At 42.7% G+C, this 25,572-nt stretch overlaps 2 protein-coding genes across 3 annotated transcripts in view; one reads left to right on the forward strand and one right to left on the reverse strand.

The window, feature by feature from the left end:
• The window catches only part of POLRMT (RNA polymerase mitochondrial), a 96,028-nt gene extending 81,682 nt beyond the window's left edge, over window positions 1-14,346 (forward strand). For both annotated transcript variants that reach the window (XM_083181063.1, XM_083181053.1), the window contains 6 exons: window positions 172-224; window positions 631-729; window positions 1,119-1,191; window positions 13,545-13,630; window positions 13,900-13,958; window positions 14,076-14,346. In XM_083181063.1, the coding sequence (XP_083037189.1) occupies window positions 172-224; window positions 631-729; window positions 1,119-1,191; window positions 13,545-13,630; window positions 13,900-13,958; window positions 14,076-14,125 (420 nt within the window). In that variant the 3' untranslated portion in view covers window positions 14,126-14,346. The remainder of the gene's footprint in view (window positions 1-171; window positions 225-630; window positions 730-1,118; window positions 1,192-13,544; window positions 13,631-13,899; window positions 13,959-14,075) is intronic.
• A 2,406-nt stretch (window positions 14,347-16,752) lies between these two features.
• The window catches only part of HCN2 (hyperpolarization activated cyclic nucleotide gated potassium and sodium channel 2), a 59,695-nt gene continuing 50,875 nt past the window's right edge, over window positions 16,753-25,572 (reverse strand). The window contains exons 5-8 of the mRNA XM_083181076.1: window positions 24,840-24,986; window positions 23,575-23,815; window positions 21,864-22,028; window positions 16,753-18,006 (exon numbers count right to left, since the gene is read on the reverse strand). Coding sequence (XP_083037202.1) covers window positions 17,114-18,006; window positions 21,864-22,028; window positions 23,575-23,815; window positions 24,840-24,986 — 1,446 coding nt within the window. The 3' untranslated portion in view covers window positions 16,753-17,113. The remainder of the gene's footprint in view (window positions 18,007-21,863; window positions 22,029-23,574; window positions 23,816-24,839; window positions 24,987-25,572) is intronic.

Raw genomic sequence — 25,572 nt, forward strand, 5'->3', positions numbered from 1 at the left:
TCTTAAGTAGTGGGGGTTCGTGGGCCGATATTCAAATAGCATTAAGCTATGTCGACCTTTTTCATGTGTCAACCTTCAGTGGTCGATCAGTGCATGCCGATCTTAATAGTGTCAACCTACCGACCATATATCCATGTTTTATTTCTTGTCAATTGTTTTTATTCTCTGCAGTTCCAAAGTAAGTTGCAGTTCGTGTACATGGCGAATAAACATGATACTAACGAGTAAGTGTTTTTCTTCTCTCCCTTCCAACATATTATGACAGCTGGGAAGACTATAGTTCATCACTTAGATTTTCTAAGACCCATATTTATTCTCACTGTTGTTGCTGAGCATTTAGGAGCTGTGAATGATTACAAACAGTTGTATTATATTTGTTACTACTTCTGTTTTGAAATGACCTTTTGCAATTTAGCTGACCATTACCAACAGAGCTAGATTTGCTTTGCCAGTACTATCCCATTAATCACTTGCAGTGTCATCTGACCCTGGTCTGTTGCACTTTTTTCCTTACTATATCTACCAAGTTCATTGATTGTGTGTTATTTTTTACAGAAATGTCATGTTTATTGTGCAGTCCTGTTTATGCATATTGTCATTATCAGCTAATGTCCAGCTTTATTATTTCAGACTACCAGATACCATGAAGCAGAAAAATGCCTTTCCTCCAAACTTTATTCACTCTTTGGATTCTACACACATGATGCTCACTGCCTTGCACTGCCTGAGGTAGGTAAAGCACGTTTATAAGGCACTACCATATCAAATTCCATAATTTTGTAAAGCACTCCCACTGGTAGGCACAGTATATGATAAGACACTGTTGCTTTTAGGCTATCCATATTATAAGACACTGTTGCTTGTAGGCTATCCATATTATAAGACACTGTTGCTTGTAGGCCCAACATATGGTAAGGCACTGCCTCTGGTAAGCTCCGAGTATGATAAGGCACCTCCGCTGGTAGGCCCAACATATGCGATCGGTACAAATAAAGTTTAAGTTTACAAAGTTCATTTTTTCCATTTTTTTTTAATTACACAAACTCATTTGTCGCCCCTTTCACATACCATTGTTTTTGTATCTGTATATTTTAACTAGCTATCCTTCTTTCCTTTAGACATGGACTTACTTTTGTGTCTGTTCATGACTGTTTTTGGACACATGCAAATACTGTGGACATGATGAATAAGGTGGGAAAGTTTTATTTTTCCTTTCACTCTTCTCATTTTAAGTATCTAACTTATAAAAAGTGTTCCGTATTTCTTACTGTTAAATTTATATTGGAATAAGCTTGTATGGTACATGTGCTCTGCATATGAAATGATCATTAGTGTATGGCAGTAATTCCCAACCTCAGCACTCAAGACACACTAACAGTGCAGGTATTAGTGTTATCCAGGCTTTAGCACAGATTGTTAAATTAAAATAACCAAGGTACTAATTAAGTCACCTGTGCTGAAGCCTATCACAAAACCTGGACTGTTGGGGTGTCTTGAGGACGAGGTTGGTAATTCCTGGTGTATAGAGTCTGAGTGATCAGACAGTGTTAGTTACAAAATTCAAAGACTTCCTAGTGCCCAGTGGCGTAACAACAGGTCCGCAGACCCCACGGCAGCTTGGGGGGAGCCAGCACCAGCAGAGTCTGAGGGGAGCGCTGGGTCCGGGATGCTTGCCGTGCCAACAAACAGGCGCAGGAGCAGCAGAAACCTGGACTGGAATCACAGCCGTGTGCCTCCTTCCCTCCTGAATGCAACGTGTGAGATGCTTGAGAAGAGGGTAGCTGATGGGCTCACCTCCTGCCCTGCCCTTTTCATCCACACAGCAGGCCACCCCACCCCCTTAAACACCCGGATCTGGCGGCTGTATTACCCCTCCTACCCTTCCACGCTGAGGCACCCACCCCGCACGCTAGGCTCAGGCACCTGACGGCAGATGTGCTCTCCCCCTGCCCTGCTCAGGCACACAGAAGGCAAGTTTATCTCCCCCACCCTCCCCCCTTCAGGCACTCTGACAAGGCGGCTGTATCCCACACCCTCCCCATTCCCAGTCAGGCACCTGGATGCAGTGTTCTCTCCACGCCCACCCCGAGTAGTCAGGTGCAAGGTTGATGATGTGCCCCCTCCCCCCATATCAAGCATCCGGCAGCTGATGCGTTGTCGTGTGTGTTTCGTGTCCTCCCCCTCCCTCCTTTCCTTCAGGCACCCAGACCCTGCAGCTGTCTCCTTTATCCTTCCCCAATCAGTCTGGCACTCTTATCTGCCAGAACCAGACTACATTAACTGTAAAGATTAAATTACAATCAGTGCTCAAAGTGGGCTTTTATACAGCGGTATGGCATATCAGCACTTTGAGCATTGACTGAAAAACCCATTTGCCAATTGGAGCTCTTGAACCAGTAGCCAATCAGGAGTAAAGGTGCAGATGCTCCTGATTAGCTGCCAGTCCGCGGGCAGATTTGAAATGACGGGGGCCATAGGCACACTGTACACAGAGGGCCTCACAGCCAGAGCCTCTCCTCACCGCCACTGCCACTGACCAGAGCTGCTGCCTCCTCCTTAGGTAATTTTTGTCCCTGCTGTCCCTCTCTGTCCCTGTCACTCTCTCTGTCCCTATGTCCCTGCCATCCGTCTTTCTCCCTGGCGTCATTCTCACTGTCTTTGAATTTTGGCTCATAATGTGGCATAATGTGATTTATGGTCATACTGTGTAGCATAATGTGATTTTTGGCTCATTCCATGCAAATTTTGTTTCATTCTGTGTGGCATGTAAATTTTGACTCATTCCATGCAAATTTTGTTTCATTCTGTGTGGCAAAATGTGATTTTTGGCTCATACCGTGTGGCATAATGTGATTTTTGGCTCACACTGTGTGGCATAATGCAAATTTTGTTTCGTTCCTTGGGACTTTGGGCTCTTTCTATGGAAGGATTGGCTCTTTCTGTGTGCCATAATGTGAATTTTGGCTCATTTGGTGTGGCATAATGTGTAATTATTTTACGCCGTCATTTCAAATCTGCCTGCGGACTGGCAGCTAATCAGGAGCGGCTGCATGGTTACTCCTGATTGGCTACTGGTTCAAGAGCTCCAATTGGCATATGAATGGCGTTGAATTTGAAATGACAGCACCGGGGTTTTATCAGTCAGTGCTCGATATGCCATACCACTGTATACAATCCCACTTCGAGCACTGATTGTAATTTAATCTTCACAGTTAATGTAGACTGGTTCTAGCAGTTAAGAGTACCAGACTAGTTGGGGAGGGATAAAGGAGACAGATGCAGGTTTTGGGTGGAGGACACAAAATACACACGACAACGCACTAGTACAAGATAGTATAAGGGGTCCTACTATTGTGGTGCATAATGTGTATAAGGAGTATATGGTGCGGTACTCGATACATAAGGACACACACCCCTGCGAGTGACCACGCCCCCTAGGCACTCACTTAATTAGAGCCTTCACTTTTCCATACCCCTACTTCAAAATTTCCATTTCTAGCACTGCATGTATATTTGCATTAGATTTGCACTCCTGCTGATGAAGTAAAAGGCTGTGTGCCTTGGCAGTTTCAGGGTCAGACATACCTCATCATCTTTATAGCAAAGTGCTATTCTGATGACGGGGCATGTCTGACCCCGAAACGTTATACTTTAATACATTTGAAATTTGCTGAAGTGCCGGGCCTGAGTCTCTTCTCCCGTACTAGAGGGATTTTCAAATTGGACTTGGTGCGTGGCATAATGTGTAATGAGCATTACAGTGTGGGGCCTAATGTGTAAGGGGTATTACGGTGTGTGGCATATTGTCTAATGAGCATTATGGTGTGTTGCGAGGCCACGCCCTTGCAGTTTGGCCACACACTTTTTTTTTTTTTAATGGGCGCCACACTCGCAACTGCAAAGAAATGGAATGCTCAACAAATTGCCAGTACAATCTATTAGAAGTCTGTATTAAGCTGGGTGCACACTAGACAATATATCGTCTGATCCAGGGGACCAGACTGACATAATGAGCACACTTTGGAGCCTATTCTGATTGACAAGCTCCCCTGCATGTACTCGCAGGGGAGCGAATTTTCACGAATGTGCAGAGTCATTTATGTGCACGTGCAGCTACTGTGTGAGCAGCCATGGCGAATAAATTATTCGCTGAGTGCTCGCACACATCAGTGTGGGCGGGAGAGTGCAGCAGTGGACCTGGGGATGCGCCTATGGGAAAGCCCAGCGTTTCATGGGTGTTCCCATGAAACCGCTGTGCATTCTCATGGTAATTCCCCGATGGGGGTGGTCCGCTTCCTGTACGGGGCGTGCGCATAACTGAAACACCGCAGTGCGAGCACTGGAAAAATCAGTCGATGGCCGCCGACCATCGACTGATTTCTCCCCAAATCCAAGGCTGTGAATGGATGTTTATGCTAAACATCTATTCGCAGTCATCGGGGTATCACTGTGTGTGATAGGGGGGGGGGGGGGCAGTGTTTGGTGGACTCGCAACCAGAATAAGGCCCTATGTCTCTGATGATGCACACATTCTTGCCGGTTGTCCGTGACATTCTCTGTTGGCGTTACATGCAGTGCTGACAGAAGATGTTATTGTTAAGGAGGGTCAAATGCTGCACTCTCCTCATCGTTGCTCCATTGCTGACCTCATTGGCAAGTGTGTATCTCTTCCCTGCCGATGTCAGGCTGGGTACACTTCATACATTGTGTACCCAGCTTTGGATCAAGGCAGGGAAACATTGGTCTATTGAATACATTTGCATGTTAGAACTAATATTGTAGCAATAACAGAAGATACTGTATACCATTAACTAGTGCTAAATTGAATATTGCAGATAAGTTATAGACTAATCCTCAGAGTGTATGGGACATTTTGCTAAACACAGCATCATGTTTAGAATGTCAACATGTTGACATTCAAAAAGCAGACAGGTCAGAATGTTGACAATGCTATTTTAAAGTAACTAACCGTAATTGAAAGCTAACCCTATCCCTGAAATAATGTGTCAACATTCTGACAGTGTGACATTCTGGGCATGTAATCTAATAACTACATACCATTTGGGAGTAGCAGTGAATGTAATGGAAATACAGCTGTCACAATCTTCTGGATGTTTTTTTTTTTTTTTAAACCAAAAGTAGTACTGATCTATAGGCAATAACAATAGTGGCTGACGCATAGATGAGCGCAAGTTTGTTTTGTGGACTAATCTTGTGCATGAACCAAGGTAACCTCAATTTATTGGTGATTCATAATTGTACCAACTCATTGCAACACTACATGGGACTGACGTGACATTACTGGGTAGTAATGTGGTGCTTGGCATATGTATGCACAGTTGCATAGCCTTGAGTCATCTTTGGGGACTGAAGTGCAGGATATGCAGAGTTGTGTTAATGCAGAGATCTCTTGCACCAAGGATAGGGCTGATGCAAATGTACACTGATCAGGATGACTGCTTTGAAACCAGTTTTACAGAAGCAGTGTGGCTGCATACATTTGGTCAGCACAGCATTAAGACGCCTCTATGTATGCAACTCAACTGTAGTTGGAGTTGACTTTGGGTCTGATTCTGAGTTGAGACACAGTTGAGTAGTTCCTCTCCACTGTGAATGCATCTAATTTGCATAATGCAAGGGTCCACGGTATGTGCACATAGAGTTGCAATTGAAATTCACAGACTCAGAAATGCCTTGAGCGTTCCTGGGTGCTGACAAGGAAGTGGCTATGCGGATGCAGGCATGATATTTGCGTGCCACTCTTGTGGCTGCAAACTCAGACACATCACTCATATTAAAAGCCATGTTCTGATAGTTTGCAGCTAGAATGGGGCTGGTGCATGTTTCTATGGTGTGACGGATGGACTAAAGATACATTTTAGCATTTTAAGGTCTTCTCAGTCCTGGCGCATTCCGCTGCACAGTTGTACTCCAGAGGATGGCTTGTAGCTGCATCCGCAGGCAGTCACAGAAGCAATAATGGGCAAAGGCGCACACAAGGGCGCTGCAGATTCAGCCCCTTAGTTATATAAAATACACCTTATCACATATGACCTCACCGAGGTATACCATAGCACTTGGTAAAATATTCAATATGAGACATGAGTATGACAGTAAATAAAAGAAAAGTATGGTGTCAACTGGTTTACAGTTCTCTCCACATGAGGTACAGCGGAAAGTGCGCTATCCTTGACCATTAGGGGGCACATGCGGCCACAATGGTGCCTTGTACAATGGTGGACAGCACTGTTAACCTGTTATCTCCACCAGAGTGGTCTTACAGACAGGTTTTAGCTGAATTTGTCCATCACAGCAATAACTGTTTTTTTACAGATGGAGCCACACTCATCTAGCTTGTTTATGGCGTTTGTCCCGCCAACTCCCCACAGTGCGCGTAGTCACACGGTAGCGCAATAAGTCACATAGCTTGCATTTGGCGTATGGCATTACCGGATGAGTGCAATACCAGCGATCATCCACCAGGTGTTGCTTTTTAAAATCACCACTGCACATGCGTCAGATGTCTAATGCAAATCTATAGCAAAATGATCCGCGTGCATGAAGTTGAAATGCACTGTAGCGCAAGAACTACTGTACAATACTGTACCGTTCAGTGTGTTAATTAGACATTTTTCTCAAAAAATACTATTGCATAGATGTGCTATTTATAACAGGCTTTGGGGATAAGCAGCAAGCAACCGTGGGTGTGGTCCCCTCCAATTGTCTACCCAGCTTGCAGGGGTTTCTGGCTAGGGGACTTGGATGCAATTTACAGTATTCACGCTGGCTTCATTGCCTGTGAAAAGAGCAATCTCAAAGGGGGTGGGGAGAGGTGGGGGTGACCAGCCAGCATTAACCAGCGTCTCATTATACTGGCTAAAACATGGACAATGGGGAAGTTGTGTGAGCACCAAAGTCCCGTCGCCAATACGCCCAATTCGCTATTGGTTGGAATGATAATCTGTCCTCTAATTATATAGTGCAGTATGTGTTACTGTCAGCAGCGCTGGCGTAAAAGCACCAATCGCGATACAATTGCTATAGCTTAACCCTATGGATGAATTAAAATGGGCTTAAAGCTTAATTTCTCTGGTTTTGGTGGTCCATTCAGTTCAGAAAGCATCAGAACCCACGGTGGGTCTGAATTAACGGGCCCATTATAGTTTATGTGGAAAATGTGTCCACTTTGCACCCTGATATCTCCAGCTCTAGGTGTCCTAGAGACTTACCCACCCAGTGGCGGAGATCTGTATTGCATGTATATTGTATGGCGTGCCACAACGGGACTCATTGTTTCTGAGCACGCTACAAAAGTGGCGCGCCAAAACCCTCGCCTAGGCACTCTGTCGGGATGAATGAGCGCAGCTCCATCTGTATGTTGAAACTATGTTTGCTGTGGTTTCATTGGTTGTGGCCAATGGTGTGATTCTGAGGTGGATCTACTCCAGACATGTCCAAACTTTGGCCCTCCAGCTGTTGTAAAGCTACAAGTCCCATCATGCCTTGCCCCACTTTTGCTATTAGGGAATGAGAAAACTATGGCAAGGCATGCTGGGATGTGTAGTTTCACAACAACTGGAGGACCACAGTTTGGACATGCCTGATCTACTCAAACTGTCAGACACAAGCAGACTATGGCTATCTCTGCACATGCGATAGTTACTACCAGGAGGCGCACATAGGAATTGCATGGAGTCCCAATGAGCTGATGTCATAGGCAGTCACTAGAAGGATGGCAGGTGTGCCTGTGTCAGCAACTGTGTCTAGAGATGCAGTTCCACTGATAATGGACCCACGGGCACTCTGCCTGGCATAGTGTGCCTTTTTACACAAAACAATGAGATGCATCGCTAGCATACAGGTGCAGTGGTGGCTGAGACAAAAGCCACAGCTGCTGCTCTACTGCTTCCACCTCTGAATCGCCACCATGACCGCCATGTGAGGTTTTATGTATGTATATCATTTTATGTAGAGATGCATTTGACATTGAAATCCTTCGCCATGCGTAGGGGACACTATTCTATTCCCCCTCCACACCCTAGTGGATGATAGGGCATGAAATACCGCCTGTCGTCACATGATGGCTCCAAAAAAGTGAAAACCACATGTCGACTATTTGACTGTCGACCTAATGCTTGTGTCGACTTTCCACCCATGACAACCTTAGTCATTTCGACATATTTCATGTGTCCATCTAAGCCATGTTGACCTTCAGAGGTTGACCCAATGCATGTTGACCTTTTGCTGTTTCGACCTAACAACCATATACCTTTGACAGGAGCATCACTGGACTGTTTTAATGGAGTGCCCTTCTCTTTCCTGTCTCATACCTGCCTCTATTTCCCTCCCCACATCAGCAGCCCTGCCTTCATGACTAGGACCATTCCCATTGTTTGATTGGCTACTTCCCTGTGGCAGGGAACATATAAATGAACAGGACACATGGAATGTGAGCAATGGTGCTCAGTATATGAGAACACTACATTGTAAGCCCTATTCGGCCATGTATTACTTCAGAGAAAGGAATCCCACGGTTATGATATAGGGGTTGACAGTCACTAGGTTGACCACTAATTGTGGACCGTGACTAGGTCGACATTCCATAGGTTGACATTGACAGAAGGTCGACACAACCTTAAGGTTGACACTCAAAAATTCAACACACTTTTTTGTGTTTTTTTATGTCCACATGGACACCATATACGTGTACAGCATTCCCTCACATGGCTCGCTGCACACTGTTATGTTCTCGCTCTATGCACACTTGCATAGTAAAGTATGAACCAAGTCTGTCTAAACAAAAAGAACATGAAAAACTTGTGTACTCCAGGTCCAGCTTGTGTCAACCTTCTGTCAATGACGACCTATGGTATGTTGACCATTTTTAGGTGTCGACCTAGTCACTGTCGGCCAATAGTGGTCGATCTAGTCAGATCGCTTCGAAAATGCCCCCTAATCGCCCCGTGTGTAGACCCCATAAAACGATTCAACAGATTTTTCAGACTCCTCGGGTCGTCAGCCTGTTAGCAACAGCCGTAAATAATAATGTTGAAATATAGTCATAGCAAAAATAACAAAGCATGTTTAACAATGGAATCGCAATAGTAACTGAAAGGTGTACTGGAGGACAGAATACTAATGCCAGCATCCCGATAGAGGAAATTCCAACGGGGATCCAGTAAGTATACTTACCTTCCTTCCCCCTGCTCTCGCCTAACCCTGTAACCTAACCTTCCTACCCCGCAGCCTAACCCCATAGATTCCAGGATAAGTGCCGGCAGCTATGGGTTAATGCATTTGCAGCAAAGCAAACTGCACGGAGAGGAGGGGAATTTTTTCCATGAATATTAATACATGCATAACCATTTAATCAGGAGTAATTTGTATATTAGCATCTGTAATTACATAATGATACAGAAATGGGAGATCCTCAATCAAATCACAAGTGATAGCAGGTGCCAGAAAGCGTAGGGTTATCTAAATACAGAACCTACAGAAAATTCCTACAGCACAATACTATGAGCCAATATAAAAATATCTGGCATTCTGTTTGTAAATAAAAAAGAAATCCGCTCGGAACACACTACACCAGTGGTTCCCAAACTGTGCCGTGGCTCCCTGGGGTGCCTCGAGACACTTGCAGGGGTGTCATGGGTTGGTGGTCCTGAACTAATTCAAATTATTTATGATCAGTTATTGATGGAAAAAAACCGTGCTGGTTGCTGCCAATCATAAAATATGTACAAACAGAAGCAAATCATTCCCTTTACCACATAACTGAACCTAAGAATCACATAAACACAATCAACTTAATTTTATATATATATTTTTGGCCTAGGGGTGCTGTGGAAAAATTCTGATACTCTAGAAAAAATTGGGAACCCCTGCACTACGCAATGTGTGTACCCAGCTGATGCAATGTTTGATGGGACCTGGCAACGGCAAGTACATACACACTTGCCGATGGGGGTGGCCATCTTGCATTCAGCAACATGTCCCTCGTCACCATCTTCTGTTGGGCCTGCAGGCAGACCTGAAGACATTATTAGTGATCGTGGGAGCAGACACACTTACCGATGTGGCCGAAATACCACATTGTACCCAGCTTTAGATATTTGCAAATATGAAATAACTGCCCGTTTCAGTCCTTTTAGGAATTGTTTATATAGATAACATAGCAGCCTTTTTACGTTTTAGAATTTGACGGCAGATAAAAACAATTTGGCCCATCTAGTCTGCCCCTTTCACAGCAGTGTGCTGCGGGATTTTATTCTGGATGTCTTTCCTAGCAATCCACACACTTTTAGCATCTGCACTGAGCTCTCAAAGTAAAGACGGAATAGATGATCGCACCGGTTATGGGCTGAATCACATTGTATGCGTTTTGCATGCGATTTGTGTGCGAAGTGATCAGAAGGCAGTACAAAAAGTATGTGCAGCACATACTTTTTGTACTGTGTGATGAGATGCCCGCAGGAGCGTGCATCGCATGGTGTCATTGCATCGTGTATGGCAGGGGTTCCCAAACTGTGTGCCGTGGCACCCTGGGGTGCCTTGGAGGACTTGCAGGGGTGCCCTGGGTTGGTGGTCCAGGATCAATTCAAGTTATTTATGTTTAACATTATAGTCAAACTGTGCACAAACAGAAGTGAATCCTGTCCAATACCACATTACTGATCCTAATGATGAGATATAAACACAATATATTTAACTTAATATTTGTTTTTAACTTTCTCAATGAGAAACCTGTAGCCTAGGGGTGCCGCAAAATAATTCTGATGCTTCGGGGTGCCATGATTCCAAAAAGTTTGGGAACCCCTGGTGTATGGGCATCTTAAGGGCCAAATGTATCAAGTTTCAAAAATTTATAAAATGGATAAGTGATAGCCAGCTCCTTCTATGTTACAGGCTGGGTTTGATGAATGAATGTAGGAGCTGGCTGTTTATCACTCTCCATTTTATCACTTTTTGAAACTTGATACATCTGGCCCTAAATATCAATATAAGGACTCTAGTTGTTCACAGTCAGTACTACTTGATAGCAGGAGCTGCTTTCCTAGCACAAGTATGTGTAACTGAGTACTGTATTTATATTTGTCTTGTCAGAATGTTCATTCACCTTCTAGGTGGGTCCTTGTGGCAGGAGCTTAAAGAGTTTTATTGTGAATTGAAGCGTAGGGTGAAGTGACCGGTTTTCTAAGCTCCCATGAACATGCTCTACCATTTAAGACCTAGGCCTCAGTGCACAATGCCCTAGTCACCATTGTGCCATATTCATTGTTTTTTAAGCGTTGTGCCCTTGTATGCTTCTCCGGATTTCAGTCTGTGGTAATAAATCCTAAATTGTTTTTTATTTCATAAGGTGAAAAATGGCAAATGGATATTTTTATACAGGTTAAGTTTATGCTATGCTCATCTTTTTCCCTAAATGTATTAAAGAGGTAGCGTATTGCACTATATGTGGTTCTTCTAAGGAAGGATGTGATCAAGAGCAGATGGAGGGGTTTTTACAGTAGACCTCTGGGAAGAGAACTGCTTTAGAGGGCACCACGTGGCTATACTTCCTGGCCATGTGGTGCCTTTTGTAGCATCTGTACTTTATACCTAGTACTTCTAATAGCAGGTGCTGTTTTATTTATTTGCTAATTTACCATATCAAATTCAAAAGTACAGATGTGCCCACATCCACCTATCTTCAAATTGTGCCAGGTCAATCCACTTCACAGGCCACAAACTAACCCTAACTTCCTAGTACACTATAAGCCAGGCATGGCCAAACTATGGCTTTCCAGCTGTTGTGAAACTACAAGTCCCATCATGCCTTGCCATAGTTTTGCTATTATCGAATACTAAAACTATGGCAAGGCATGCTGGGATGTGTAGTTTCACAACAGCTGGAAGGCCATAGTTTGGAAATGCCTGGTATAAGCGAACTAAGATGGAAAATGTACACAATCTAGGGTAAAAAGGAGAAAGAGAGGTTCCATACTAGTACTGACATTGTTTTTACAATTTTAGGTTTCCGTATGAAAACACCTCACCCAAATTTCTCTCTGCACATGTTACATTTGCTCCACCTACAGTGCACAAGGTTTTGTCCGTTTGAGAAAAATTCTGATTTGCAATCAGACTTGATTGCAAAGCAGAAATTTTATCAATGGTATGGCGAGCCGACAGTCAGTATACCGACATCAAAATCCTGACTGCCAGTACTCCGACAGTGGGGTGAGTGCAATGAAGCAACTTGCGGGCCCCCTGCACTCATCGCATGGAGGTCTCGGTGGCTCGCCACAGGTTATATTCTCCCTCTATGGGAGTTGTGGACCCCGGCAATGGGCAATAGCCCCAGTCAGTTGGAGTCCCAACTGTCAGGCTGGCACCCGTCTGAGTTAGGCCCTCTGACCATTGGTTGACACTGGGATCCTGGAAGTTTTATCAGCCTTATTAATAGGGTAAACATATAACAGGTAGTTTGAAAACCAGTATATTTAAGATTGTGAAACACGCAATGGAGCCATGTCTGTGTACCGGCGATTACACGCTCTCTTGTGACTGACTCTTGAGTTGTTGGGCTGCACACCAAACCAAGCGATATTGCTCTCTACCATGTTTATGCTAATGAAGGATGGAACATGAGTGTTTCTGCCTTCATTAACATTGTGCTGGCGTGGACCCCGGGGAGTTCAGTTGCCTGCACGGTGAAAAACCTTATGTCTAGTTTTGGATTACAGCTGGTATGCACGCTCCCGATACCTATGGTATCCAATTAAAGAATAATAATTAAAAAAACACATGGTTTTCAGCACTGAAAACCCCTGTAGCACCTGAATACATTTTATAAAAAATTGGTGGAGGGGGGTGTCAGCTACAGTATCGGGATCCAGATTCTTCAAGCAGTGGTAAGTATGTGTCATTGTACACAGTCATGTACACTCACTCGCATACTTACCTCTGCTTCAAGAATCTGGATCCTGAGACCGGAGAAGACACTGCTTCAGAAGGTAAGTAATCAATGACTACAATGGACTCTCAGTTAAGTAGTAAAACCCAGCATTTCAAAATATTGTCTTTGCTTGTTTTTTGTTTTAATCTTTTTATGTATTTTAAATAAACTGTTGAGTTTTTTTCCAGTGCAGGTATTGTATCTAGCAACCCATTAGGGAATATTTAATTCCATTGCTACACAAGTAGCCCTTGCTTTAAGAAACTGATGCAAATCCTGTGCCATCCACTATTTAACCAAATGTGTGTTGGCACAATTCTTTTTGTGTCAATGCTATGTACAGGGGTAACACAGCTACCCATCACACATGAGAAATTAAAATCTAAAGATGCTTTATGTAAGATCATCTGTGCAAAATCCCTCATGAGATATATGGGAAGAGAGTTGTCGCTTTATATCAGTCTGTCACCACCATAGAGATTGCTTATGAACACAGAATACAGTAAGTGAGGTGTTCTCGTTCTCCCCCTAATATTATGTATGAAAGCAGCCCCACTATTCATTCTGCCCAAGCAACTCTAACAGTAATTCTGGTCTACAGGTTTGCCGGGAGCAGTTTGTGTCGCTGCACAGTCAGCCTATACTACAGAATCTCTCTGAATTCTTAATACAGAAATACTGCAACACGTGAGTATTTGGAGATTGAGATGTGATGTGTTGTAAGGGAACATTTCTAGGCTGAGTGAAAGGAGGAATATACTGTAATCCCTAGATGGGATTCCTCTGTCAGCAGTGGCAGGAATGATGTGCCATGGATGACCATGTAAGAATGTAGCATTATAGTTCGTTTAGATGAAACCTGTGTTTAATGTGTGTTTGCGTTCACATGGATCATCTAGCACAGGTTGTTTTCTTTTGGTATAGTAGTTGCTTATTTGTCATCTTCCATTTGTCAGGTCACGTGCTCCTGAAAATCTTCGAATGCTTGCTCACTTCAGTGATGTACCACAGACAGGTGAGAAGCACTTGTTACCCAGCATGCATTTTGTGTCCTGTATTTATGGAAAGGGTTATACAAGAAACATGATTGCTTCTGCATTCATTATTTTTTTCTCCTCCTTTTATTCCCTAGGAACATTCAATCTAGAGCATGTGAAAGATTCAACGTATTTCTTCAGCTGATTCCCGTTGTGTGCAGTCTCAGCCGTACACTGGAGCCATGGCCTGTTCCATATAGAATTATATTAGGATGTTGCTGTGCAGCAATTACTGTCCGTCTATCCTTCCTGTGGAAGCTTCATCTGTCTCTAACGGATTCCCCTATTACTTTATGCAGAAGCCTTTTTTTAAACCTGCGGTTAAAGGAGTTTGTGTATAAATAAAACATGAATCTGTTTTCATAAGCTTTATGGTAATTCCAAATTGCTGCTCTGAGTGAAATATGTGTGAGGTAATGCTCAACTAATAGGACAAAAGCTATGGTTTGGAATATTTAATTGGTTTAGGGCACAATAGCTGTGCCAGTTAGCTTCACACTGTGCAGCCTTAATCTGTGCATCTTCCTATTGCTGTAGAGTTAATTCTTATGTATGTCCTTCAAGTAACCTTGATGTGCCAGCAACACTAGCAATGTGTCAGGACTGTACTATGTAATGGTACTAGGCATGAGGGGCCTATCCGCCCTTTATAGAAGCACTAAAGATACCTAATGCATGTCACTCGGCAGCTAATCTCCGTGCTAACCAGTCAAAACAACACACAGTTCAGAAACATCTGTTTATTGCACACACAGTGAAGCTGGAATCATTTGCTTAGTAAAGTGCAGCTTCTGAAGAGACAAGAGACCCAGCACTCTCTCATATTAACCACCCCCCCTTGTCTCCAAAATACATTCATTAGTGACACTGCCAGCCACAGATGGTGGCACTGCCACCATGGAGTAGAGAGGGCAACTCCTACTCCAAATAATATAAACTTGTGGGGTTATTTTTCTCCTAGGGATGGGGACACTCCAAGAAAATAAAATTGCATTATATGCATAATCCTACAGGGGCAGTCCCACTATAAACATACAGCATGTAAATCAGCTGCCCAGCCAACCCTTTCATAAGCTTTGTATGTTTTTCAAAAATATTGAATTTAGAGACAATATGGAATGTATTAGTTTATCTTTCCGCTGTATGAGGACACAAAATGCTGAAGTAGTAACTGCTATATTCTGTCACAGTTAAAGCCACAAGCCAGTGCACCGCAGAATGGGTTTTGCTGCTGATAAAATCATGGAAACAGAAAGTGCTACTTCAGGTGGGACTGCCCCTTGCTTGGATTTTCTCCACTGCCTAAGGGCTCGTTCACTTTGCAGTTTACCTGTGGTGTTGTCTCATGCAGCTGACTGTATTAAAGCTACATGGAAAATGCAGATCATTGTTACTTAGGAAAGTAGACCTCTCATTGGTGATCTAGACAGGTGACAATAGGGCATAGCGGGAAAAGAGATCAACCTGAGATAGGATGTGAACTGATCCTGTGACATGCCTATCCCTGATTGATGCCACACTGCTCTATCTTGAACAACAAGAAAATCTGTATACTGCATTGCATTTGACCAGTTTTCAAGTGGTACCAGGCAGACTGGATTGTCTTTTGTTTTCCTTCCTTATAGCAATCCCGTGGTATATGGTCTTTAACCGCATAGAACCACACCACAGATAAATCACACGGGATTGAGCCCTAAATGCGATTTGCTGCCTCTGTAACTGCATGTGAATAGTCCTGACATGTGGCTTCTAAGACTCTACAGCTATAAGATAGTCACTCAACCCCGTTCCTGTTTTATAACAGGATGTATAGTGTACAGATTATACAGGTATATAGATCTTAATATACAGCTGTGATATACACAATATGGCTTTCTAAAATACAATCCATGGAATGGACAAACAGCAGTGAGAAAAGAAAAAAGCTTTATATGGTTAATAAGTAAACACACACAGGTCCTTTGATGCGAGGGATCTGGTAGATCCATGATCACGGCCTTGCCAAGGAGAGGTTACGGGCTGCTGTGCGGCACAGTTTAGCCAGGAGTGACTTGTACTGTATACTAGTAGCTGCAGTTACATTACATGCTCGTTATAATGGGCTACCAGTGTATATTTGGCTGTTTTTGTTAATCTATTTTTTCCTTTTATTAAATGCAAACACAGCCACATCGATCATACTGTTTAACCCTTTGAAGAGTTACACAACATAATTGGCAATCAATTCTAGAAAGTGGCTGCATTATTGCTGTAAGGATACATTTAACGCCACACCAGCCACCTGCAGAATTGCTGCTCTAAATACAGTTATCGGTAGAAGAGTTGTCCCTAGGACTTGCAGTTCCTGTTCTTTGTTCCTAGGATTTGCAGTTTCTGTTCCTAGTAGATCTATTGCCGTTCAGTGGTTATACTCATTAAAATGAGAGAGGGCATTGACTGTGCAAAACTATAGATTATATCTGTGACATTACAACCAAAAAAGTCACCCCTTTAAACAGACATGATTATAAACAAAATCGTTTATGCATGATTATATAAATATAGGTGCTTGACATGACATCCATATGTGACACTGTCACTGGATTGCTGTAGTCCTGGGGACTGTAGCTTTGGCAAACTGCCTGCAGTTTGCACAGAACAATTGGCTTAATGCATTTTGGGATTTAGAGACGTAACAAACTTTGTGGCTTTTAAAATTTTTGTTCTCAGAGTGAGGATCTATCAATCAGACAAAAGCCAGAGTTTTGGATTTGTGTATTTTTGTTAACCAAAAACTCATTAGCCTCTAGCAGTCTCTTCCCTAATGGCCGCCTCCAGTAAAACGTAACTGAAGATTTGCAAGACATGCAGAGCTCTCCCCAGACCTCTGACATGGAACAATGCCACATAACTCCACTGTTTACAAGAGTAGGAAAATATGGCACAGTGCTTTCAGAGGTGACATTTACTGACTTAACTAATTCCTCTGCAGTTTTCACATATTAAAATCTCCACTGCCAAAAATAGAAGCTTCCTAATGCAGTAGAGACATTAATAAAGTTATACAGGGCCATAGCAGGGTAGAGAACTTTTTACTTTCTCAATAGTTATGCACGACCCAGTACCTCCACAAGTTGGTAGGGTTAACGCTCGGTCACAAGTTTGCAGAAAGCCTCCCACTTACTGGATCAGTATCAGGAGCACTGACCACAGAATCCTTCCTGCCTCCTAATGCTGTTCCCAATCCAGAGTCCGAGACACCACCAACTGTGCCAGAAGAGGACAACTGGTGGGAAAGGGCAAGTCTTGCAGGGGCCGGTACCCTTGAGCCAACCTGTGGCCCTAAGCCTCCCCTGGCCACTGGGGAGGTTAAGCTGCCAGATGTTGGAGGGGGAGCTGGTGGACTGCGGAGCTGTGATGCCCCCTGAGGCAGAGAGGGCTGTGAAGCAGAAAGAGGGCGAGACTCACGTGTGAGTGTGCCGGAGTGCAGGGAGTGGGTGCTCTTGTGTACGGAGAGCCGCTGTGGAGAGACAGAAGCCGCAGAATGCGTGAGAGAGAGCTGAGAGCCTGTTTGACGTTTGGCAGAGTAGGCAAAGTTCTGAGACACTCGTGGTGATTGGTTTGGAGGACTGGGCACGAAAACAGACTGCCGGCGTGGCCCTTGATGTGGGGGTGGGTGGTGCTGTAAGAGCTGTAGTGGTGGTGGGAAAAGGGCAGGGGATACAGAAAAGGCTCCAGGCCCTCCTTGGGCATATTGGAACCGTCTCATGATGCGAGGGGACCCCACTAAGGGGCTAGCCATTGGGGGACAAAAGCTCATGGCCACAGCCTGCTGCAAAGTTGCTATAGCAGATGTGACCTGGGGTTGTGGAGAAGGTGGATTGCAGGTGGCATACATTCCACCACTCAGCTGGTGGAGCTCAGCCTGCTGCACCATCTCTCGATCATACTTCACAATCTCCTGGATGATTTCATTTTCCTGGTTGTTGAAGACACCTGAGTTCAAATCGTGCTGAACCTTGTGCATTAGGATGGAATTCTTCTTTCCTGTGGGTTAGGAAAAAATATTCAGCATAAGATTATGTGCTCCTTGCCTATGCCTGATTACACCAACATCACAAAATCCGCTACAACTCCTGCTGCTTCTAGACTGAATGGATTTGTTACTGTCTTGCCTTTGCTGTGCCTTATTTAGTATGTTTATTAAACCAGAAAGTGCTTATGAGTTAGTGCTTATGAGTTAAGACCTCTTCATAAGTAGAACATATTAAAGTGGAGATTCATTTGTAACAAGGATACTGCAAATCTGGGGTATGCGCCCTCTCCAGTGCTACCAGGCCACGTTGCCTTTCCACAACAAGGTGTCAGGTTTGAGAAAACAAACCACTGTCAAAATAAAACAGATTCTGACTACACAGAGCCTCATGTCCGTCCAGTCAGCATCTGTATTGGAAAGATACAGAGGCTGGGTGCACCTCCTGAGAGTGGTGTTGCCAATGTAGCAAGCCATGGAGATATAAGTACTCCAGAGTATTCCCTGGCATAGGATCCCTACAGCTCAGCTAATTGAGGAAAGGTGTTTGGTGAGTGGAAACTTATCAATAGTTACCCTTCACATGCTCTATTTTATTTAATTCTGATTCATCCCATGCCTGCTTCTGTATACTTGTCCTAAACACATGGTTGTGGGTAAATTCAAGCGGGATGAAGGACCCCTGACATCCCAACCATATGATCCATGATGGTAGGGGTAGAAGCACTTATAGCACAGGCTGTACCCCTCACCATCTCGCTTCGCTCTCCACTCTCGTGCTTGGTGGCTTGCTTCGCTTGCCACAGATTGCTTATTCCCAATAGATGTCCATGTGGATAATCAAAGTGCTAGCCCACTGACCTTGACAAACCTTGCCCTACCTTCGTGGGACACATTGTTGTGACTAAAGAGCTCCTTTAGCCCACCAATGGGAATTCCAGGGGAATTACACCCGTTTCAGGTAGGCAGGGGGCCAAGAGGATTAGCAATATGGACACAGGATTTAACAATTTGCTATTTGGATGGAGAACCTCTCAATTCACTATACATTGTAAAGAATTACTGTAAACGGTTTTTTTTTGCTATTGTTGAAAACTTATGTGAGCATCTGTCAGCGCTTTTTAAGTTTAATGATGTAGTCCTAGCAGCTGCACTGACCATCATAGATGCAAATGATACTATGGTTTGGATGCTTATCCTGTTTAGATGTCCTGTCCGTTGATACAACTGTCTCTTGTCCTAAAGTGGCTTGTATCGTAATTCATTATTTTTAGTTTTTTGCTTATTTATAGATTTTTAGGCGCCGCGGAACCCTTGTAGCACCATAAAACAATAACAATAAATATATTTTACTTCACATGCCAGTAAACAAAGTGCAACAGTGCTCAGAAAAGTAAATGGGTCACATCAACGTTTTGGGCCACCTTTTTCAAGACGCCCAGATAGCTTAGCTTACATCCTCAATAGGAGGGTCTTGTATACCACCAGGTAAATACCACCTCCTGGGTGACCGGAAGTATCCTGAACATCGTATTTATCCATAATGTATAAAGTGTCTTATGTATACACAAATCCCAAAGTGATCGCCAATGTCCTATCAATCGTGGTGCAGTATACAGTAGGCCTAGAAAAGGGTGCATGTACCATACTTCCCCAGCGTTCCTTCCAGTGCTCCTGGTAACAGATACCAGAAGTTGCTGATTTACCAGTCACTATCCTCCGGCGATCCAGCAGGATCGGAAGCGTTTAATCAGGCTTATCCTCCCAGCTATGTTTCATTTAACCTGGGTGCCTGTATCCCCCTCATGCGTGTCAGCTGTCTGCCTTCCACAGCTCATATTTATCACACAAACAAATGGTTTCTCAACTAATCATTAAGCGTAATCATAAAATAAAAAATGCTATTAGTAATACTTATATGAAAAACTATATATGGTCACCAAAGGTTACTAAATGTATAAATGTACACAGGCCATTATTATATACTGTTCCAGATAATGGTAGTGAAATGAAACAATCTATATAATCCTAAAGGAACACACTCAAAGGGGTTGGATTCCTTCAAGCTAAGTGACAGGGTATCCAAATTATGTATCCATCTAGCCTCCTTCCTTAGGAGGATTACCCCCTGGGGGGAATGGTCTAAGAAGGCCAATTTATGACGTTTACGAATGGAGAATACAGCAAATTTACAAAGCTGCAATATTCTCCGAAGCAATTTGCAGCCACACTATTCTATTCTCAACTCCACATCGCGGGCATCGCGTCGGTCGCATCGCACCCGATTTTTTAGTGCATTCAATGCCCGCGATGGCCACGATGGGCGCCCTTCTAGGTAAAGAGTACCAAAAGGTTTATTGATGACCTGTTCCTGGCGAGGTTCTGAGTGATCTTATTTTGAAATGGTAGATGTTTTGAATAAACTTAAAGCCCAATTATATTTACAGCTTCGGCTGATCATTCTAGAATTAATTTTTTGGACTGGACAATAATAAATTCATAAAAAACCTCATGTCGACCTTTCCATTGTCAACCTAATGCTTGTGTCAACCTTCCGACCCTTTTGACCTATTTCTTGTGTTAACCTAAGCCTTGTTCACCTTTAGTGGTCGTCCTAATGTATATCGATCTTCATAGTGTCGATCCTATGAACCATACACCCTCCTAAGGAAGGAGGCTAAATGGATACATTATTTGGACACTTAGGGGGCTTCAACGAATCCAACCCTTTGAGAGTGTTCCTTTAGGATTATATAGATCGTTTTTTTATGCTGCCATTATCTGGAACAGATTTTGTCAATGGTCTGTGTTTTTGTACTCATGAGTTGGCCTTGTGTTCTCTTAGGTAAAGGCATCAATTAACCCTGGGAGACCATACAAAGCTGTCCATATAAGTATTAATATGAGTATTTTTGAAGCTATGATTATGCCTTAATGATTAGGCGAGAACCCATTTGTTTGTGGGATAAATATGAGGAGCTGTGGAACGCATAATTCCCAAACGCTGACACGCATGAGGTTTCCCAGGGATAGATTATTAACAACGATGTTCAGGATACTTTGACGCCCGGGGGAGGGGGGGGGGGATATAAGACTCTCCTATTGAGGAGGTAAGCTATGTACTTATTGAAGCTTTCTGGGGGTCTTGAAGAAGGTCCAGGGATGGCCCAAAACGTCGACCTGACCCATTTACCTTTCTGAGCATTGTTGCACTTTGTTTACTGGTATGTGAAGTAAAATATTGTCTGTCTTCAAGCAAGTCCGTTGGGTGACCTTGTACTTTTTGTACCTTTCTCTGACTATATTTTGTTAAGACTCCTATAATATTCCAATAGGTCATCGTTTTGCTGCTTTATAACCTTTGATGTCCCAAACTACTAATCCTAGTTCCCTGATCCCTGCGAATGTTAAGATGTGAGTGCTTGGTTAGGGTCATGTAATTGCTACTTAAATCTGTCAGTGATGGCTAGTTGTGGTTCTGTAGGGAGTATGTTTGTGCGTGTGGTAAAATGTCCCGAAGACGGTGGAAGACCCCACATGTGATGAGATAAAGTCGTCTGACATGTGAGAAGCTCAGTCTGTATGTATTTGCTTAGGTAGGTGTATACACCATCTTTATTTGCCTAGGTAGGTGTATACACCATCTCTCCATATGGTTTTAGTTATCAATTTATGTCATCTGCATAGGTCAATTTCTATAATGTTCATTTGTGGAGAGACTGACTCTATATTAATTTTTGCATTGGTAGAAACACACAGAGTAGTGTCCAATTGTTATTTATTATATTACCTAGCATGTTCCAATTAATCAGCATAAATTAATGCATGGAAAGGGCGTTTAAGAGTTACACAGTTGTTAAATGGCTCTTACCTATTCTATCAAGTCTGTCTATGGCAACAGTCTCAAATGCGCGTCTCATCATGGGATACTCCTCCAACACCTCATTGAAGTGGTCCACAGAGAGGGAGTACAGACGGCAGTATGTATCCGCACGGACACTGGCAGTGCGACGTCCCCGTGTCAGCAGGCAGATCTCTGTCAAAAAACAAAAACAAACATATACAGTAGTTAGGAAATTCTGGCCAAGCTTTGGCTATTGTTTCTTGTAGTTCATGCAGTATATGTTCCCTTACCAAGGGAAAAAGTAATGGTTTCGTTTCAGACCTAACCTTAAGGTAGCATACACATCCCCCTCCTGTGTTCTGTGCCAGCATTAAACTGCTGCCTTCACCAGAAACATATAATTGGTCTCTATGGGAAACATGGCCTGTACATCATGCGATTTAGGTCAGCTCTGGGTTAGCATGAACGCTGTGTGTACTAGTTCTGCTGCAGACAGCACTGGTCAGAAAATAGTGTTTCCCATACTCCTGAGCCTTGTTTTATCGCTGCTTTGGCCCCAATAGTGACGTGCAGTTGAATATGCTTGCACTATAAGGGTAAATATTATTACGAACATAGAGTCCACATAGATATTAAAAGTAGCGTTTCTACGCTTTTACTTTGTATATTGATCATTTATTTACATAGTATAAACTATAGGCCATTTTATTTATTTTGTACGTATATGGTGCATTGTTCCCTGGACCGAAAAGAGCTATGCTTGAGGTTTTATCGGGGTGACCTGGGAGTTGTCCTTGGGAGGGAACCTGGAAATAAATGCTAATTGAATACCTCAGTCATTTATCTGCAGGGTAACTGAATCCTACTCCTAAAGGTCTACAAGTTATTCTGCATAACCATGCTAAAGAATCAGGTTACACACAGTGATAAAATGAGATGGTAACTAGCATACAAACAAATAACGTGTGATATATTTACTCTCAGATTAGTATGGGAGCTTAAAGGGAAAATATGAAACAGGCAGGAAGAACCTGCCTGAGAGAGCTTACTTTACATACACAAGCAACAGTCACAATGATATAATCTAGAATTATTACTGCAACTTGTTATGACCTAGTATACTTCCTTTACAGGTTACAATTTAATAAAAAGACAGCTGATGCATTCTCTACATGGTGTTTAATTAATAATGCTTATTAAAAAAAAAACAGCTTTCTGTCTATGGAAATGAGCGGTGGGTCATGTTAATGAGTCTTAGGGAATGGAGATTTTTTTTTTTTTTTTGCCACTTATGTTATGAATTAAAAATCAACCAGCATCAAAAGTTCATGTTTTACAAAGCGTTTTCATGAATGATTGTTGCCTTTTCTCTCTTTGATCCACACCAATAGCTACACGAAACCAAAAGCCTACTAAATGCAAAACAATGCAGCTAGATCATTAGTATGCAACTAAGGCAAGTAGATAGTATAAATGACTGGTTCTTTCCCACAAATGCCCATACATAAAGGGCACAAATTATAAATTAAATAAAAATAACACTGCAGTAATGTGCAATAATAGATTTATCCTCTTGTGAGGACCAGCAGCTTGAGTACACACCCAGAATTCCAAGGGATTAACGCCACCTCCATCCTTTTTTGAATAATAGATTTAAGTCTGAAAACGGTACCATATATAAGATGAATAGTATTAATTAGATTTTTACATGGGGCTCGAATTGTTAGGACCTACTCACCTCCAAAGTAAGAGCCATCCGACAGCTTGACCTCCTTGTTTCCCTTGGTCAGTACACTAACCACACCATGCTGGATGAAGTACATCTTCTTCCCAATGGTTCCCTCACGAATAATGTAGTCGGTGGGTTGGAAAACCTCAAACTTCAGCTTGGTCAGCATTGCCGTCACAAAGCAGGGGTCAGCATTGGCAAAGAGTGGCATAGATGCTACCAGTTTCCGGCAATTAAAGTTCACTATCTCCTAAATACAGAAAAGGGTAGCAAGAGTGTGATAGACATTGAGGAGGGAGGAAGAGAAGTGGGTATAACACACAGAGGAATAAGTCATGGAACGTATAGGCTTAATTGCACTACATATAACATGCCTTTCTTAGAATATATATATATATATATATATATATAATAATCTACCCTAATAATTTCTTTACTTCAATTTCCTGTCCCCTTATGCATCTGTCTTTATTTACCATCAGAACCATCATACCTAAATTGCCTTGTACTGTAATTAGTTATTTCATTGGGGGTTTTATTTTCTCCTTTATGGATTGTTAGGCGCTGTGAAACCCTTGTGGCGCCATATAAATAAACAATGATCATAATAATATAATATTACCATGCTCACATGTGATGGGCTTTACCCCATCACCCATGTATGTGTATTATTTATTAACATGTTTTGCTTGATTATCAAAAGTGCATTTTATCCTGGTTAACCATCAAGGGTCTTCACAGCACTAACAGTGCAGGTTTTAAGGCTATCCATGTTTAGGCACAGGTGAGTTCATTAGTACCACAGTCAGTTTGATTATACACTTATACGGTGTCCATGTCGACTTAGACACCAACAAGAAAAACTGAAAAATCTCATGTCGACCTTAATGGTGTGTTGGCCATTTTACTGTGGAAATAGTGGTCTACCGTTTAACTTTAGATCTAATGACCCGTACCTGTTATTACTTCTATAATAATATTGGACAATGACACAATATACAGTTGGTGGACCCGTCATGGTGGGCCTTGGGTTAAATGTAAATCTTTTTGCCCCTTCATTTAAATGGCCCTGATTCCACTTACTTGCACTACACCCTTTGACAACACTGAAGGGGAAATGGGCAGCATGTGATATGTAAACTTTAAATGACTCTTCTGTCTTCATTATTCGTTGTCTTCTGAGCACATGTAACAGCAACTTTTCTATGCAGACATTTACATGAGTAGTGCTACCCTTACACAGCCATTACAAATCACCGCTTCCAGTTTCATACCTCCCTGAGTGGTTCATTCAGTTCTTCTAAGATGCTGTCCTCATCAAACATCTTCCCCTGGTAGCGATGCTCATAGTAATCATGGAGCCTTTGGCGAAAATCAGCTGGCAGTTTATGGAAAGACATATACTGCTCAACTTGCTTGTACTGTGAGAGAGACCAAGGTACATGAGTTTGAAAGGGAGACAGACACGACAGCCACAAATGTATATTCAACTATGATGAGTTGAGTTCCCCTTACTCAGGGGAATTATGGGGAAGGGGTGGAGGTACTAGCACCATAGTAGACACAACTACATTATATAGATGGTTTTTGGGTAAGGCAGTTACAATAGGAGATGATGTGTGTACATTAACACCCAATAAAGAGATATCAGAGAACATCTGGAAAAGGTACATTGAACCAAAATCTATTGTAGCATTGAAAATAAAATACAGGAAATTATGCTCCTATCTAGATTTTAGATTATGTGCAATACTGGTGTAAGTCAGTTGGGACAGGTATAAAGACACAACGATATATAAAATAGAACATACATACAGTACACCAAAAAACATTTCAACATTGAACCCTTACAGATAATAGGTCAACTAAGTAAACAATAATTATATTTAGAAATGAAGCAAGTTTAAAAAATGCAAGGAGTGCTATTATGGGCAGATTACTTGGCAATGAATAGGCAAGACTGGCAAGAAGGGTGATGACTATACATATTGTATAAGTATAGGGAGT

This window comes from Crinia signifera, chromosome 1, assembly GCF_055691185.1.
Source record: "Crinia signifera chromosome 1, ASM5569118v1, whole genome shotgun sequence".
Classification (NCBI taxonomy): domain Eukaryota; kingdom Metazoa; phylum Chordata; class Amphibia; order Anura; family Myobatrachidae; genus Crinia; species Crinia signifera.